This window comes from Nomascus leucogenys, chromosome 7b (genome assembly GCF_006542625.1).
Source record: "Nomascus leucogenys isolate Asia chromosome 7b, Asia_NLE_v1, whole genome shotgun sequence".
NCBI classification, from domain to species: Eukaryota; Metazoa; Chordata; class Mammalia; order Primates; family Hylobatidae; genus Nomascus; species Nomascus leucogenys.
In genome coordinates, this window is record NC_044387.1 from 28,361,352 (window position 1) to 28,376,365 (window position 15,014).

Here is a 15,014-nt window from a genome sequence, read left to right on the forward strand (position 1 = left end):
CAGGCACAATAATTATTAAATATTTTATTGCTCTTTAATTTCTAATGTTTAATTTTTATTAAACCATTAAATATATGGTAGTTTTTTTTGGCAAATAGAACTGAACTGGAATTAACATTGAAATTTTGTTTGGTTTTCTCAAAGAGTTAAAATTCAAATCTATTTAATCAATACTAATGTATATAAATTGATCTATTTAAAGTGGAGATAGTTCTGCCTGATTTTCTTAAATTTCTCTTCTGCATAAATCTGCATTATCATAATTCAACATCTTTTGATTCTTTCTATTCCAATTGTCATGAACGTAGTTAACACTCCACTGAACAGCTACATGTGTGCCTAACTGGTCTTCTCATTTCTAGTCTCTCATGTGCACATCATTCCATTGGCTGCTCCCAGTTTATAATCTTCCAGTAGTACAACTCTGATTACACTACATGAAATTAAGCTTACACTGATGTTCCCAAGCCTGGTTCACATGATAATCACAAAGGAGCTTACTAAAAACACAGATTCCCACTCTCATAGATTTTGATTTAGTAGGTCTGGGGCCCAGGCATCTCAGATTTTAACAAGTGACTCAGGTGATTCTAAATCCCATGGACCAGCACATGGGAATTTCTGCTTTGGATAATGTCTGTAAAGTGTCTGTCATATAGCTTAATATACATGGTATGTGTCCACTACCCCTACTCCCAACTAATTCTGTGCCCTTTCCTCCACCAACCTTTACTCCAACTCAAATAACCTTCTGCAGTGGTCCTAACTTAGGTTCCCAATTTGATCTTTCACTTAATCTTTGTATATGTCATTCCTCTACCATCCTGGCAAACCAGTCTGTTCACTGCTGTGCTGTATAATTTCCACTGTTCGCATCTTTGTTCATTAGATTTTGCCCCCTCCTCAGAATTCCTATAGTATTTGGTTGTATCATCTAATTCATTTTACATATATGTATACACACACATATATATAAGATTTCTCTCTATATCTATAAATACAGATATATAAATATATAGATATTTGAGCATATTTCATTCTTCTGCTAGATATAAGGTCCTTAGAGGCAATGACTATGTCTCTGTGTTTGCCATACCACCCACTGCCCACCCACCCCACCATCAGTTTCACATTTTCCAGGCACAGTCTCACCTACTCAGCCATCACATATTTATCAAGTGACTATATTATGTGCCAGGTACTGTTGCAGGTGCCAGTGGTGGACAAGACAGATACAATTCCTGACCTCATGAAGCTGACATTGTAATGAGGGTGGGGGGTGGAGAAGGACAAGAAAATAAACAATAAAAGAGTCATATAGAGAATAACTGAGTAGCCACTTTGATGAGGGAAAGAGATAATGGATCTTCTCTGACAAGATGACCTGTTAGCACTGGTCTAGGTATCAAGGATCCAGAAGTGCAAAGGTCAAGGGATAGAATATCCCATGCAGAAGGAACAACAGAAACAAGATGTGATTGGTGCTCGTGCAGCTGGTGCACAGCGGATGGAAGAGGAAGGAGACAGGAGATGGAAACAAAGGTGGGCAGGGTCCTGATTGGGCATGGTCTTGTGGCAGGGGGCAGAGAGAGGGGAAGGGAAGAAAAGGGAGAGGATGGAAAAAGGGAAAGAAAGGAGAGAGGGGGAAGAAATGAAGGAAGCAGGGGAAAAAGGGAAGAATAGAAAAACTGTGGAATTATTCTTTCAGTGTTATTACTGAAATTTAATTTTGTAAGATAATTTTCAATAGAAAAATACTTGGGAGGGATTTAAAGGAGATACTTAGCAAATAAAATAAAATATATTAAAATAGTATAGCTAGATAAAAAATTCCATGCCTACATTTTAAAATGTTAATCTCCTTTACCACTTTTCTTTCACTCTTCTAACACTTTACTTTCAAATACTTTTTTTTCCCACTTACCCTACTACCCAGTAAGCCATAACTGGTGGTGCTTTTTTCTGATCAGTCCAGTTTCCAGGCGAACATTCAAACAACACACCATGTTCTTTAACAGGGTTAAGAGAAGACACTGACTTTGCAGAATCTGAATGGTCTCCACTATTTAGTCCTTTCTTTTTCTGTAAATTAATAAGTATTGTTAGTATTAACTGGTATTACTAGTGTTACCTTAAAATGTTTTCACAGAGTAATTTGAATTGGCTGATCCAAATACTTAAGTGCCTGCAATGACATTCTTCTTATCTGCAGGAAAATTTCTACCCTTCCTCAATACTTAAATACCATATCCTAAAGGAGACTTCATGGATAAAGTGTCCCTTGACTTTTCTAGGGAACACTTTGTTCACAGGCCTATATTATTGGTATGTACATTATATTATATTAGCAGTTTATAGATCTGTCTTCCACAGTGGAAGATGGAAAATTATAAGCTTTTTTCCCCAGGGAAGAGACAATATGCAATCTTCTTTGTGTGTTTTAAAACCAGCAGTGCCTGGATCATAGTAGGTGCTTAATAAATGTGTTCTAAATGAACAGATAATTCTGTCATAAATTGAAAAAATATATATTTAAAACAGTATTTTGTCTTCCTTTGACCCATAATCTCTAAATTTCATACTGATTAAAGCATTAGCAAAACAATGACTCATTTGGACTATAAAGACTTCTTATAAGTTTCAGGCCAAACAGTGGAGTGATCCTTGATCCTCTTCTTTCCTTCATAGCTTTTATCTAATCCATCAACAGATCTTTTTGGTTTGCCCTCCAAAATATATCCAGAGTCCAGAAGCCATAATCATTTCTTGCTTTGAGAATTTTGAAAGCCTCCTAACTGGTCCCTGCCTCCACCCTTGCTATTCTGTTTCCTGTTCTACCCACAGTAGCCTGAGTGATCCTTTAAAAAAAATTACGGATCATGTCCCTTATTTGGGCAGAACTGTTCAAGAATGTATCATCTCTTTCAGAACAAAACCCAAAGTCCTTATCATAGTCTATCCAGCCATGCATAAGCTGGCCCTGCTACCTTTGTGATCTCTTCTTCCCCTTTCTTCTCACTCAGTCTGCTCCAGCACTCTCCCAGCCCCTAGGGGATGGTTTTGGGATGAAACTATTCCACCTCAGATCATCAGGCATTAGAGTCTCATAAGAAGTGGGCAACCTAGATCCCTTGCATGGACAGTTCATAGTAGGGTTTGCACTCCTATGAGAATCTAATGCCGCAGCTGACCTGACAGGAGGCAGACCTCAGGTGGTAATGCTCTGCAGCTTTGCATTTGCCGTTCCCCTTGCTAGAAGCTCTGTTCCCAGAGAGCCACATGGCTTGCTCCCTCACTTCATTCAGGTCTCTGTTCAAGTATCACTTGACACGATCAGAGAGACCTTTCAAAATAGTCACTCCCACCTCTCATCCTTACCATGTTTTATTATTTTGCTTGACACTGATTCCTCTCAGCATACTATTTTCTAATTCTTTTCTTTCCCCCATTAGAAAATAGGCTTCATGAAGGAAGGGACTTTGTTTTGTCCACTGTTGTATCCCACGTTCCTAGAATAGTGTCTGGTGCAGAGTAGGTACCTCAATGTTTAAATAAGATGGAGAAAACTAATTTATATTACTAAATATTATCAAATAAGTAAATGAAATATTCCTTTATAACATTTATCAGTTATGTTAAAAAGGGAAATAGGAGCATAAGAACCCAAAGCATATAGGAATATATGGTCAAACACAGTATTTTTACAGAATAACAATTTCTGAGGACTCAAAAAAAAATCCTATAAGACATAGAATTTTACTGCTGAATGAACCTGGAGAGATGATGTAATTCAGCCCACTTGCTTCATAGCTAAGGAAATAGGAGGTGAGGCTCAGTCCAGGATTCCTTATTCCTTGTCCAATGTTCTTCCACTTTTAAACCCAAGTTCTTCACAAATTTGGCATCCCTAACACATGTATTGCTATATACATTACAACCATTTTCAGAGAGGTTTTTTGGCTGTATAACGTCACAAGTAAACCGCTGTATGTTTTATCCTTTTCAAGAAATCAACACCTATCTTTTCCTGCCATTTAAATAATCTGATATTGTAATTGTATACAGCATTATTATTTATTCAACAGATAACAACATTCAATGAAACTTCATCCTGGATAGAAAAGCAAGCAAGCAATCAACCAACCAAATGCCAAAAAATTTGCATTAGTCTTGTGTCTATAGCTGTACCTTAACCCAGCGGTCCCCAACCTTTCTGGCACTGGAGACCAATTTCTGGGGGAGGGATGGTTTCAAGATGAAACTGTTCTACCTCAGATCATCAGGCATTAGATTCTCATAAGAAGTGCACAGCCTAGATCCCTCACATGCACAGTTCACAATAATAGGGTTTGCACTCCTATGTGCTGCTGATTTGATAGGAAGCAGAGCTCAGGCGGTAAGGCTCCCTGGCCTGCCACTCACCTCCTGTTGTGCAGCCTGGTTCCTAAGAGGCCACAGAGAGCTACTGGTATGTGGCCCAGGGGGGTTGGGGACCCCTGCCTTAATCCATTATATTCCAAAATACCTTATACTGTTGGCTAAATACTCAAAGAATTATCAGAGTTATTTTAGGAACCAATTGGTAGATATTATTATCAGAGTTATTTTAGGAACCAATTGGTAGATATTATTACTCAAGTAATGGTTGAGTCACAGATATCAAATATGGAAGGTTAATTTACATTACAAATGACTGTATTTTGCTTTGCTGTAGAAAACACAGGTCTACCATATCCTGAAAAGTAACCCAAGACATCAAATTCAGTATGAAATAAAACCTTGAAGTACTGTGAGTATAATTGTTTGGGCACCCACGTTAGATTGAGTGACTATTTAAAAAAAATTAAATGAAAACAATGTTGGGCATATTGATTAGATAATAGAATGCTTAGAGATCTGGAAATTAAACTGGCAGAAAACTGTATTTATAGCAGTGCCCTACCTCTTCCACCAATGTCTGTTGGAAAACTGCACGAATGGAAAGACAACACTGATGGAAATTCTTTATTAGCTGAGGGTGGATAGAGCCACTTAGCTGTGCCACCTCTTCAAGGGTAGGAGTAATAAAGATTCCTTGCACTGTTTCTAAGGCAACATAGTGGAAAAGTGTGTTCTCAGGACCAGATGTCAGTCTTAAAAAGAAAAAAAGTCAAAGAGAAGAAAAAAGAAATTTTAGTAAATTTTAAAATATTGGTTCATTTTGAATTTAGTAGACTTCTTATAAGCTTTTATCTACAATATCATATTAGTAGTATAATTAGGGATGGGAAACTGGGCTAAACATTTAATTCCCTCTTCATCCTTAACTGAAGTACAAGCTAGGGTGATTAATTCCCTTAATGGAGGTAAATACTGCATGTTATGCAAGGATAAGTAAACATCAATTCATTTGCAAGTAACTTAATCATTCCTTTGCTAAACAACCCTAATTGGCTAACTGTCTCTTTTTCCATGGTTGGTATTAAATAATTCAGCTCGTGTCAGGCCCAGACAGCTATAAGCCATAAACAAGATATCAGTCTAGGGTAGACCACATATAAAAATACCTTCCAACAAACTAAATACATTTAAGTTAGTAGCATTAAAGTATTTTACCAGGATAGTCAAACTGATGTTCCTCAAGAACTACTGGAATGCAGAATGGGTAGGACTTAGTTACTGAATGAGATGTTTTATATATATTATTTTCAATATATTATATATATTGTATTTTACAAAGGTGCATAAAAGGTTAGGATAATATATTACATCCTGTTTTATATCATGCTTTTAAAATGAACTACATCATATAAAAACATCTTTGCATGTCAATAATGAGAATAAACACACATCTTTGGCACCTTTTAAAATAGGAGAGCCTATGATTTACACCACATGTGAATTTATGTTTAAACCATTGAACTTGAAAAAATAGTCTCCTTTTACTAGAGACAATGCCAACACAACATACATATTTTTAAAATTCTGATATGGAGTTAATAAAATTTCAGAGCAATAGTTTTTGTTAAATGGAAGACTAGAGTTTTGTGAAGGTACTTTTGGGTTCCATAAAAGGTTTGGTTCCAATTTATTTGTCTTAAAATCATGTTTAACTATCAAAAAATTAAACATTCATATTTGGAGGCATTAAATACTAAAATTTAACACATCAGATTTCTAATGTATTATTTTATGCAGACAAGTTACTTTGTTTTTGTCTTGACTTGAGAAAAAAAGAATTTTCTAACAACTTTGTAACACATATATTTGAACCTACTGTAAAGTGTTTCGGTGATTAAGAATGTGGTAGCTCTGTACTGTGTGTGTGTGTGAATTCTATTAGTACGTGTCTAGTTGTTCAAATAAAAGTATGCAATTGAGTTTATTACACCAGTTGATCCCACACATGATGTCGTAATTAAATACCTGCCAAGGCACAGGCAGACCTGCGGGTCACCACATAATAAGTGCACAAAAAGTGAATATGTAACATTTCATATTATAATAATTACAGACAGTTTAAGTTGCTAAACATTCTCTCCTCACTCAGTTTCTTTTACCTCAGAATTCCCTACTCAATGCATGTTTGAAATTATATCTATTTTCTAAAGACAGTGTTATGGGACCAGTTCCCTGGGACCCAAACTCTAAGAGTGAGATATGCCGGGAGGAAACTTATTAGGAAGTACTCTTGGGAAAAACAGCTGTGGGGTGTAGTGACTGAGCAGGATTGAGCAGAGGGAGAAGATGAACTGTGCTGCAGTGGCAACAAGTCTCAGCCGATACCACTGGGTACTCTGAAGCTTGGCTGGCCTTTCAGAGTTGTCTTCAATTTAGGCAAGGGGCCAAGCCTTTGTACTCACTTATTTATTAGTCATTAGAAGTGGGCTCCTCCCAGGGAGGAATGTAACCTTAGCTGAGTCAACAAGTTTCCATGTAGGACACCGCTAGGGGAGTAACAAGGCTAGGGGAGCTGTGAGGCATTAGCAGCCACCATTCTTAAGTGTTGGGAAGGAATACCCTCAGCTAAGGTGTAACTGGACAGCACACCACTGCATCCACCAAACACTCTAAAATATAGTAAACTCTAATTTAAAAATTATATTAAATATACAAAAGGGAGGTTACCTGTGGAGAGATAAAGGGGGACTTTCACATTTTGAAATATTACCTTGTGTGTTTTTCTCTTTTATAATACTAATATGGTCATTTTCCTAAATGTGTAATGAAATATTAAAGAAATACCACAGATATTACCTTTAATATGTAAGACATATCAGAATTACATTTGTGAGTAAAATACATGTTATAAAATTGTACTTTCTCACTGTAAAACTTCCTGAAAGAGTTTAAGTGAATAAGAATAAGAAAGTTTCTTACTTCACTGTGTTATATTGTTCTAATTCTTTTTCTGGAAGGTCCTTTTTCAAGTTTCCCAAATGAAATGGATTTGGAAGAGTAGACTTCTTTTTAGTGACCTGAAAAATATAGTTAAGTAGATCAGTTTATATCTAAGAATGGAATCATATAGCAGAAATGATTTAAAAATTAAACATCCTTCTGAGGGAACTACTTACCATTTGCAATGCTTCCTTTAAATATTTTTGATGCTAACTTGTACCTCTTGGGTTATCCATGGCTGACAGGGATCCCAGGGTCATGTCCTGGGAGGGCATGATGGTGTTCCCTGAAAACCTCTTACCAGAGCCATTACCAAATTTGTATGTATGCATACTTGTCTCCCCTCCCTAGACTCTGCACTCCTCAAAGTCAGGGGCTGTGTCTTATTCATCTCTGTATTTCCTTTCTGTAGTATGGCCCTTGGCACTTAGTAGGTATTCAATCAACATTTGTTGAATGGCTGAATCTTAAAGGTTAACTCAATTTCTCTTAGGAGCTATTCATGGCTTGGTAATTCTTTAATCTGTCCAAATCTTTTTAGACTGTTTCCTGCCAATTCCATTGACTGTGATAATAGGTATGGTACTGATGTAAGTACTTCCAAATACACCCCACTTAGGGGTCCAAAAGTATTCTATTGTTTGGTATGAGGAGATTGCATCTGGTTATTTATGCCATGCTACTAGCATTTCATATTTTATTTGTGCTCCTTCTCAGACTCCTCATCTGGTGTCACCTCCATCCACCCAAATGACAAGTTTCAAAAATGTTTTGAAAGATGACAGCATCACTAGAATAAGTACAAAGCTTCCCAGGGTGAATGTTTTGATAATCATTTGGATATTTTATGGTATTTTCATGGAAAAAATCAGGAAAAATGATCTGAAAAATGAATATCCTCTTTACAGTCAACTTTTAAATCTTTAAGTGTTACAAAGGTTCAGATTTTAAAATCTATAAAAATAGGATAATACACACAGAGACATACACACACACACACACACACACACACACACACACACACACACACACACAGCGTTCTGATTCTCTTTGCTGAATATTTCATTGGCTATTTAGTCAGATCAGCCCCCAACAGGCCCCACAGCTTGGATGCTCTCTGTTGTCACTGTAAATAGGGAAGAGATGAACACGGAAATTGAAATTAAAGTTTTCCTATTTCTAAGTACTGTTCAACAGATATGGATGTCAAAGGGCTCTTGTCTTATTACTTGATATTTCTTTTTTTTTTTTTTTGAGACAGAGTCTTACTCTGTCACCCAGGCTGGAGTGACAAATCATGCAGTGGCACAATCTCGGCTCATTGCAACCTCTGCCTCCTGGGTTTAAGCAATTCTTGTGCCTCAGCCTCCCGATGCATCTGGAATCACAGGTGTGCACCACCATGCCTGGCAATTTTTTTGTAATTTTATTAGAGACTGGGTTTTGCCACATTGGCCAGGCTGGTCTTGAACTCCTGGCCTCTAGCAATCTGCCACACCTGGCCTGATATTTCTTTTTCTTTTTGGTTCAAAATCATTGGGTTGCCAGCAGTGACTGAAATAACCACCATGTCAAATGAAGAATGGTATGCCACTAAAAAAAAATGTCTTGCAATTATAAAACAAGGACTGGAGAGACAACTTAGCTCCCAGAATGTACACACTTGAATGAGCACACACCTTAAGCAAGGTCCCACTTTCTTCTAAACCATCAGAGCCCTGAGATTCTCTTTGCTTCCGTACTGCGGCCGGTGTAGTATGGGGGCTAAAGCCATCATCTTCTCCACCTTCACAACCATTGTCAGATCCTCCACTACTACGGGAAGGACTAGGCTTACGTGTCTTTAAGGAATAGTCACCAAAAAGGGTTCTTCTGCATGTTGGAGAAGTTGCTACTTTGGAAGTACCTTGTAGCCTACTGAGAATAGGTGAAGTGGTCAAGCTATCTGTTTTTTCACGTGATCCAGTAAGGAACCAGTCAGCACAAGACAAACAGGGGACTGGAGAAGATGCTAGCCGTTCATCTATGCGAGAATCTACTCCATCCAGCTGGTGAAGAGTTGTTTTGACCTGATCCACATATATACAGTCTGGTCCAGGACTCCCAATAGCTTTGGATGCGCAACCTCCAGCTTCTAATAGTACACATAGCATATAATGTTTCTATAGGGAAAAAAATTACAAATGCAGGTTTAGCTACCATGAAAATATTTACATAAAATGTGCATGTATAAACTTATAAATATCGAAGACATACAGGCATATGGCATAATCATGTGATGACTATTAAAAATTCCTTCCTCATCTTTCCTTTTTGGTTATTATCAATGCTTCTTGATCTCAGTTGAAAACAATCTTACATTGCCTTATCTTGATATACCATCAAACCACTTCTTTTGAGACACAGAATTCCCTAAGATAGCTGTCAAGGGCCTCAGTTACTGGAAGTTCTTTCATCTACAATTGTATATTTATTCTGTTTCTGATTCTATATTATTTTCATGTTTCCCTCTATCTCCCAAAACAAGCCGATGGATAAAACCACTATAGAAAGGGGAACAAAAGACTTTAAAAACCTGCTAAAATCTTTTCTTAGATTTTATTAATATTTGTCCATGAGTATTAAATGGATGCAAAAGAAAAGGAATAAGGGGGCATGTAACATTTCCTTGAATACTGATATTAGACATACTAATAATTTTACATGAGCATGTTTGTTTGTATATTTATTTAGACAGTCAATAGATACCTACCTACCGCTGCATCCCTCAACCCTTGCCGAAAAGAAAAAAAGAAAAGAAGAAAAGAAAAGAAGAAAAATCCTAAGAAAGAAGCTGAGGTAAACTTACCAAGCCAACAACTAGCAAAAAATATCTTCCTTCAGGTTCCGGAAAGACTTCAGTGCTTGAGTCTGCCAAAGGTCGGAGGTGATGCTGAGGAAACACTTCTCTCCATATTATCAACTGACCAATTCTTTGTTTTGCTGCTAAAGGCAGCAGGCAATAGTGGCGACAGTATACGGCAATATCAATAAGATCATCCTTGGGCAAATGGCTGCATATCAAATAACCCTTGAATTTAACCACAAAGAGCAAAAGTCTACCAGTGATATAAAGCAATAGTCCCATAATATTTCTAAGAGTTTCATAAACACTTCTTCCGTTGGTTTAGAATATTCTAGTTTCAAATGGGGTAAATGAAGATATAGTAAAAGTAAATGTTTTTTTTTTCTTGAGGCCAAAGTAGAGCTCAAATGATAACTTAAGGTGTACCAACAGGTAGACTTCAGCACAAAGCAAGAGGCCTTCTGCACAGCATAGCTTCAGTATTTGACAAAATTAGAAAAGAACTGAATTCTGAGAATGGAAAGTCAAGAAGCAGGGGTCATGACAGAGACTTAATTTTCACTGTGCACCCTTCCCTATTGCTTCTTTGTTAGATGGGTTTTATATTGTGTTTAAAAATCCTTTTTTAAAAATAAAAGTACTTAAATTCATTTGATGCTTTGCTTTACATGGACATGAACTAAATGTTATATAAGACTTATTTAAAAGATGTAGGTTACTTTTTTTTTTTTTTTTTTTGGGACAGAGTCTCACTCTGTCACCCAGGCTGGAGTGCAGTGGCACGAACTCAGCTCACTGCATCTTCTGCTTCCCGGGTTCACACCATTCTCCTGCCTCAGCCTCCCGAGTAGCTGGGATTACAGGCACACACCACCATGCCCAGGTAATTTTTTTTTGTTGTATTTTTAGTAGAGATGGGGTTTCTCCCATGTTAGACAGACTGATCTCGAACTCCTGACCTCTGGTGATCTGCCCGCCTCGGCCCCCCAAAGCGATGGGATTACAGGTGTGAGCCACTGTGCCCAGCTGACTTTTCAACACAGGATAAAAAATACACTCTTTCAAAAGGAAATCCAGAAAAATATTGTTCTTCTCTCTTACAAACTTGGTTCTTTGAGTATTGCTTCTCCTGTCCGCATTTGTAATACTTTATAAATGCTTTAGAATGCAATGAAACCATAAATATTTATTATATTTACAAGTATGTAGATGCAAATCTTGTTTTAAGGTCTTAATCTGGTCAGGCATGGTGGCTCACGCCTGTAATCCCAGTACTTTGAGAGGCCAAGGCAGGAGGATTGCTTGAGCTTGGGAATTGCTTAAGCCCAGAAATTGGAAGTTGCAGTGAGCTATGATTGTACCCTGCACTTCAGCCTAGGTGGCAGATCGAGACCCTGTCTCTAAAATAAGAAAGATCTTAATCTTATGGTACCTACATTTAAAAGAAAAGAGATAAATGTATTTTTCATGTTTGTAAAAGTTTTGAAAATTTAGGTCTGTTTATACAGCAGCTGGACATTTAGACTTCAAGCTTCAACTTACCTTGTAAAATAGAGAAGACCCCAAAATTGTATACAGCCGCCTCATGTCATAGTAATCTTCGGACTGCGGGAAAAATTCATAGTGGATTTTACATTTTTTTTTTTGTGATAAAAATTCCAATTAAGCTATAATAGTTAAAATGAAAATTATATTCTTTAGTAACTAAACTTTTCATAGTGCCATCTTTAGAAATCAATATACCAGAGTATTAGGATGAAATATAATATGCATATGTTTACTTCACTGAGAACAATCTTATTTTTTATTCTTTTAAGATGCTTGATTAGAGACATTAAGAACATAAAATCTGTCACTCTATGAGGGATTTCTTACAACATATCTTTTTAGGACAAAAAACTTTTACTCTACATCATCTACAGTATCCAATATTACCATAAGCTATTTTTGAAAGGACTAATTGATGCAACCTATTTGCAAGCAACTGAGTGGTATGTAAAAAAAAATTAAGTATATATACCCTCTGAGTAATTCTACTTCTAGAAATCTACAGGAACACTCAAACAGTGGAATCATGATTTTTATATAAAAAGTTAACAGTTGGATTATTTGTAATATGGAAAAATTAGAGATAACATGAAATTCAACAATGGAGGAATGGCCAGTAAAACTAGATATACCACAGAATATCATACATATGTTAAAAAATATGATTGATCTATACGAGCCGGCATAAAAGGTTTTAGGATACACTGCTCAGCAAAGAAGGCAAGCTGCAGAACAAAATATACGTTATCATCTGATTTTTGTTAAAAATAGCATCCCCACCAACTATATACATGTGTGTTGGTTTGTGTGTGGGAATGTACGTATATGGAAAAAGGTCTGGAAGGATACATTCCAATCCATAAGAGCAGTTACACCTGGGGATGGAAGTGAGAGAAAGGGATAAGTGAAAGTATTTGCTTTTAATAACCATGCTTGGAGCTTCACCCCGTATACAACATTACTTTTATAAGTTTTTTTTCTTTTTAAAAAACCCAGTGAAACCTAAAGAAAACTAAAAACTGGAAATAACCCAGCCATTCCTCAACTGGGAATGGATAAACAAATTGTGATACATGTATATGATGGAATACTACTATTCAGCAATATTAAGGACTGAACTGCCTGTACAATAGCAGGAATGAATCTTAAATCCATTTATGCTAAGTTAAAGCCAGACACAAAAATTACCTACTGTATGATTATTTATTTATTTAAATTCTCAAGACACATGTGGATTGTCTGGTTTATTCAAAGGGGCTGTCAGAGGCCCGACCCCGGAGCAGGAACCAAATAGTTGGGAACTGTGGGGCTGAACAGGGCAGGGATGCCCAGGTATGAGAAGGTAAAAGGAAGTGTGCTGAGCAACCAGAGCAGCATTAGGGCCAGGCTGAGCAGGATGATTCACTTTATATGACATCCTGGAAAAGGCAAAATCATGGGGACAGAACACAGATCAGTGATTGCCAGAGGTTGGGGGTAATTAGAGGGGTTGACTATAAAGGTGACAGAAGAACTTACTGAACATAAATTATACCTCAATAATATTTTTAAAAAACTAAGGAAAACACAGCATTAGGATATAAGATTAAATCTTTAATCTAATTTCACCAAAAAGTGTAGAATAGATCCTTATTTTCATATTTTTTTAAAGGCAAAATTCAATGTGAAGTGTTCTGTGAGTTTTGACAAATGCATATAGCTATGTAAGTGCCACCAAAATCGAGATGTAGAAGAGTTCCCTCAACACCTCCCTACACCAACTTTTTTTCTGAGTAGTAGTCCATTCCTGGATATACCAGAATTTGTTTTGGTATTCACACCTGCTGATGGACAGTTAAGTTATTTGAGTTGTTTCCACTTTTTGGCTATTACAAATAAAGTTGCTTTGTATATAGGTCTTTGTATTACATATGCTTTCAGTTCTCTTGAAAGATAGGAACAGACTGGTTGAATTATATGGTAGGTATATGTTTAGGTTATTAAGAAATTGCCAAACTGTCTTCCAAAGTAGTTGTACCATTTTACATTCTCAATTTATCCATTTTTTCTTTTATGAATTATGGTTTTCTTTTTTTTTTTTTACTGTATCTAAGGAATCCCAATAGATTATTTTTTAACCATAGAAAATATTGTTAACTCCACTGCTCATTAAAATAGTGTTCTATAAAGACAGGAATTAGATTTTTAAATTAAACATTTTGGATGTAAGTTCCAAAAACCAGATATTTTAATACTTTAGATCTGAACTGCTCCTAATAGTTAATATCCATCTAAACATTTTCCATTACTCAAAAAATTATGAGCCATAAGAGTTTACCATGCCTAAATTTCTATTATTTTTACAGACAAAACACCCTTCCATTTGTTCAGGGTGTTTGTTAAGACTCAGTTACCCCTTCAAGCTAACATTCTCCTCCCACTTTCACTGGCAATCTTCTTGAGAATAATTCACACCTCATGGCTTTTACCTCCTTACTTCCCATTTACTTTGTAGAAGAACTTTTATTACTAAGAATTTTAGTGTATACAAAAAGGGAATTGTATAATTAGTTCCTGTATAGCCATCATCACTCAGGTTTAACTATGACCAGTCCATGGCTTATCTTGTTTCATCTGTATCATCATCTTCCCTTCCTCCTGCTGAATTATTTCAAAACCAATCCCAGATATTATATCATTTCATCTGTAAACACTTCAGAATGTATGTATAAAACAGAAGGAATCTTAAAATATATATAATCATACCATTATCACAATATAAAGAATTATTTTCATCTAATACCCAGTCATTAGTGTTTACATTTCCTTGAATGTATGAGACTTTTGAATAGATTCAGCCTCATCTATGAGATTCGTTGTCTCACAGATATTTTTAAAAGTTTGTTTGAATTAGGATCTAAGACAGGACATACATACACTTGGTTGATAATATTCAGTCTCTGGTAACTGAGTTCTCTCTCAACTTCTCTCCCTTCTCCCCCACCTCACACCAACTTTTTCTAATTTATTTGGAGAAGAAACTGTCCTGCAGTATTTGCCAGTCTGGATTTTGCTGACTGCAACCCCTCTTCCGAAAATGGGGTCATTTAACATGCCTCCTTTTCAGTGGTATTTCCTATAAGTTGGTAGTTCGATCTTGAGGCCTCATCAAGCATATTTTATAGGTGGTCTGTGTGCTTCCATCAGGAACAACATATTATCTACTGTTTTTCTGTTTGTGATATTAATAGCTATTGAAGAC

At 36.4% G+C, this 15,014-nt stretch overlaps 1 protein-coding gene across 1 annotated transcript in view; it reads right to left on the reverse strand.

The window, feature by feature from the left end:
• The window catches only part of INTU (inturned planar cell polarity protein), an 83,573-nt gene that overhangs the window by 10,671 nt on the left and 57,888 nt on the right, over positions 1-15,014 (reverse strand). The window contains exons 10-15 of the mRNA XM_003264640.3: positions 11,768-11,830; positions 10,229-10,450; positions 9,060-9,542; positions 7,360-7,457; positions 4,943-5,132; positions 1,925-2,082 (exon numbers count right to left, since the gene is read on the reverse strand). Of these exons, the coding sequence (XP_003264688.1) occupies positions 1,925-2,082; positions 4,943-5,132; positions 7,360-7,457; positions 9,060-9,542; positions 10,229-10,450; positions 11,768-11,830 (1,214 nt within the window). The remainder of the gene's footprint in view (positions 1-1,924; positions 2,083-4,942; positions 5,133-7,359; positions 7,458-9,059; positions 9,543-10,228; positions 10,451-11,767; positions 11,831-15,014) is intronic.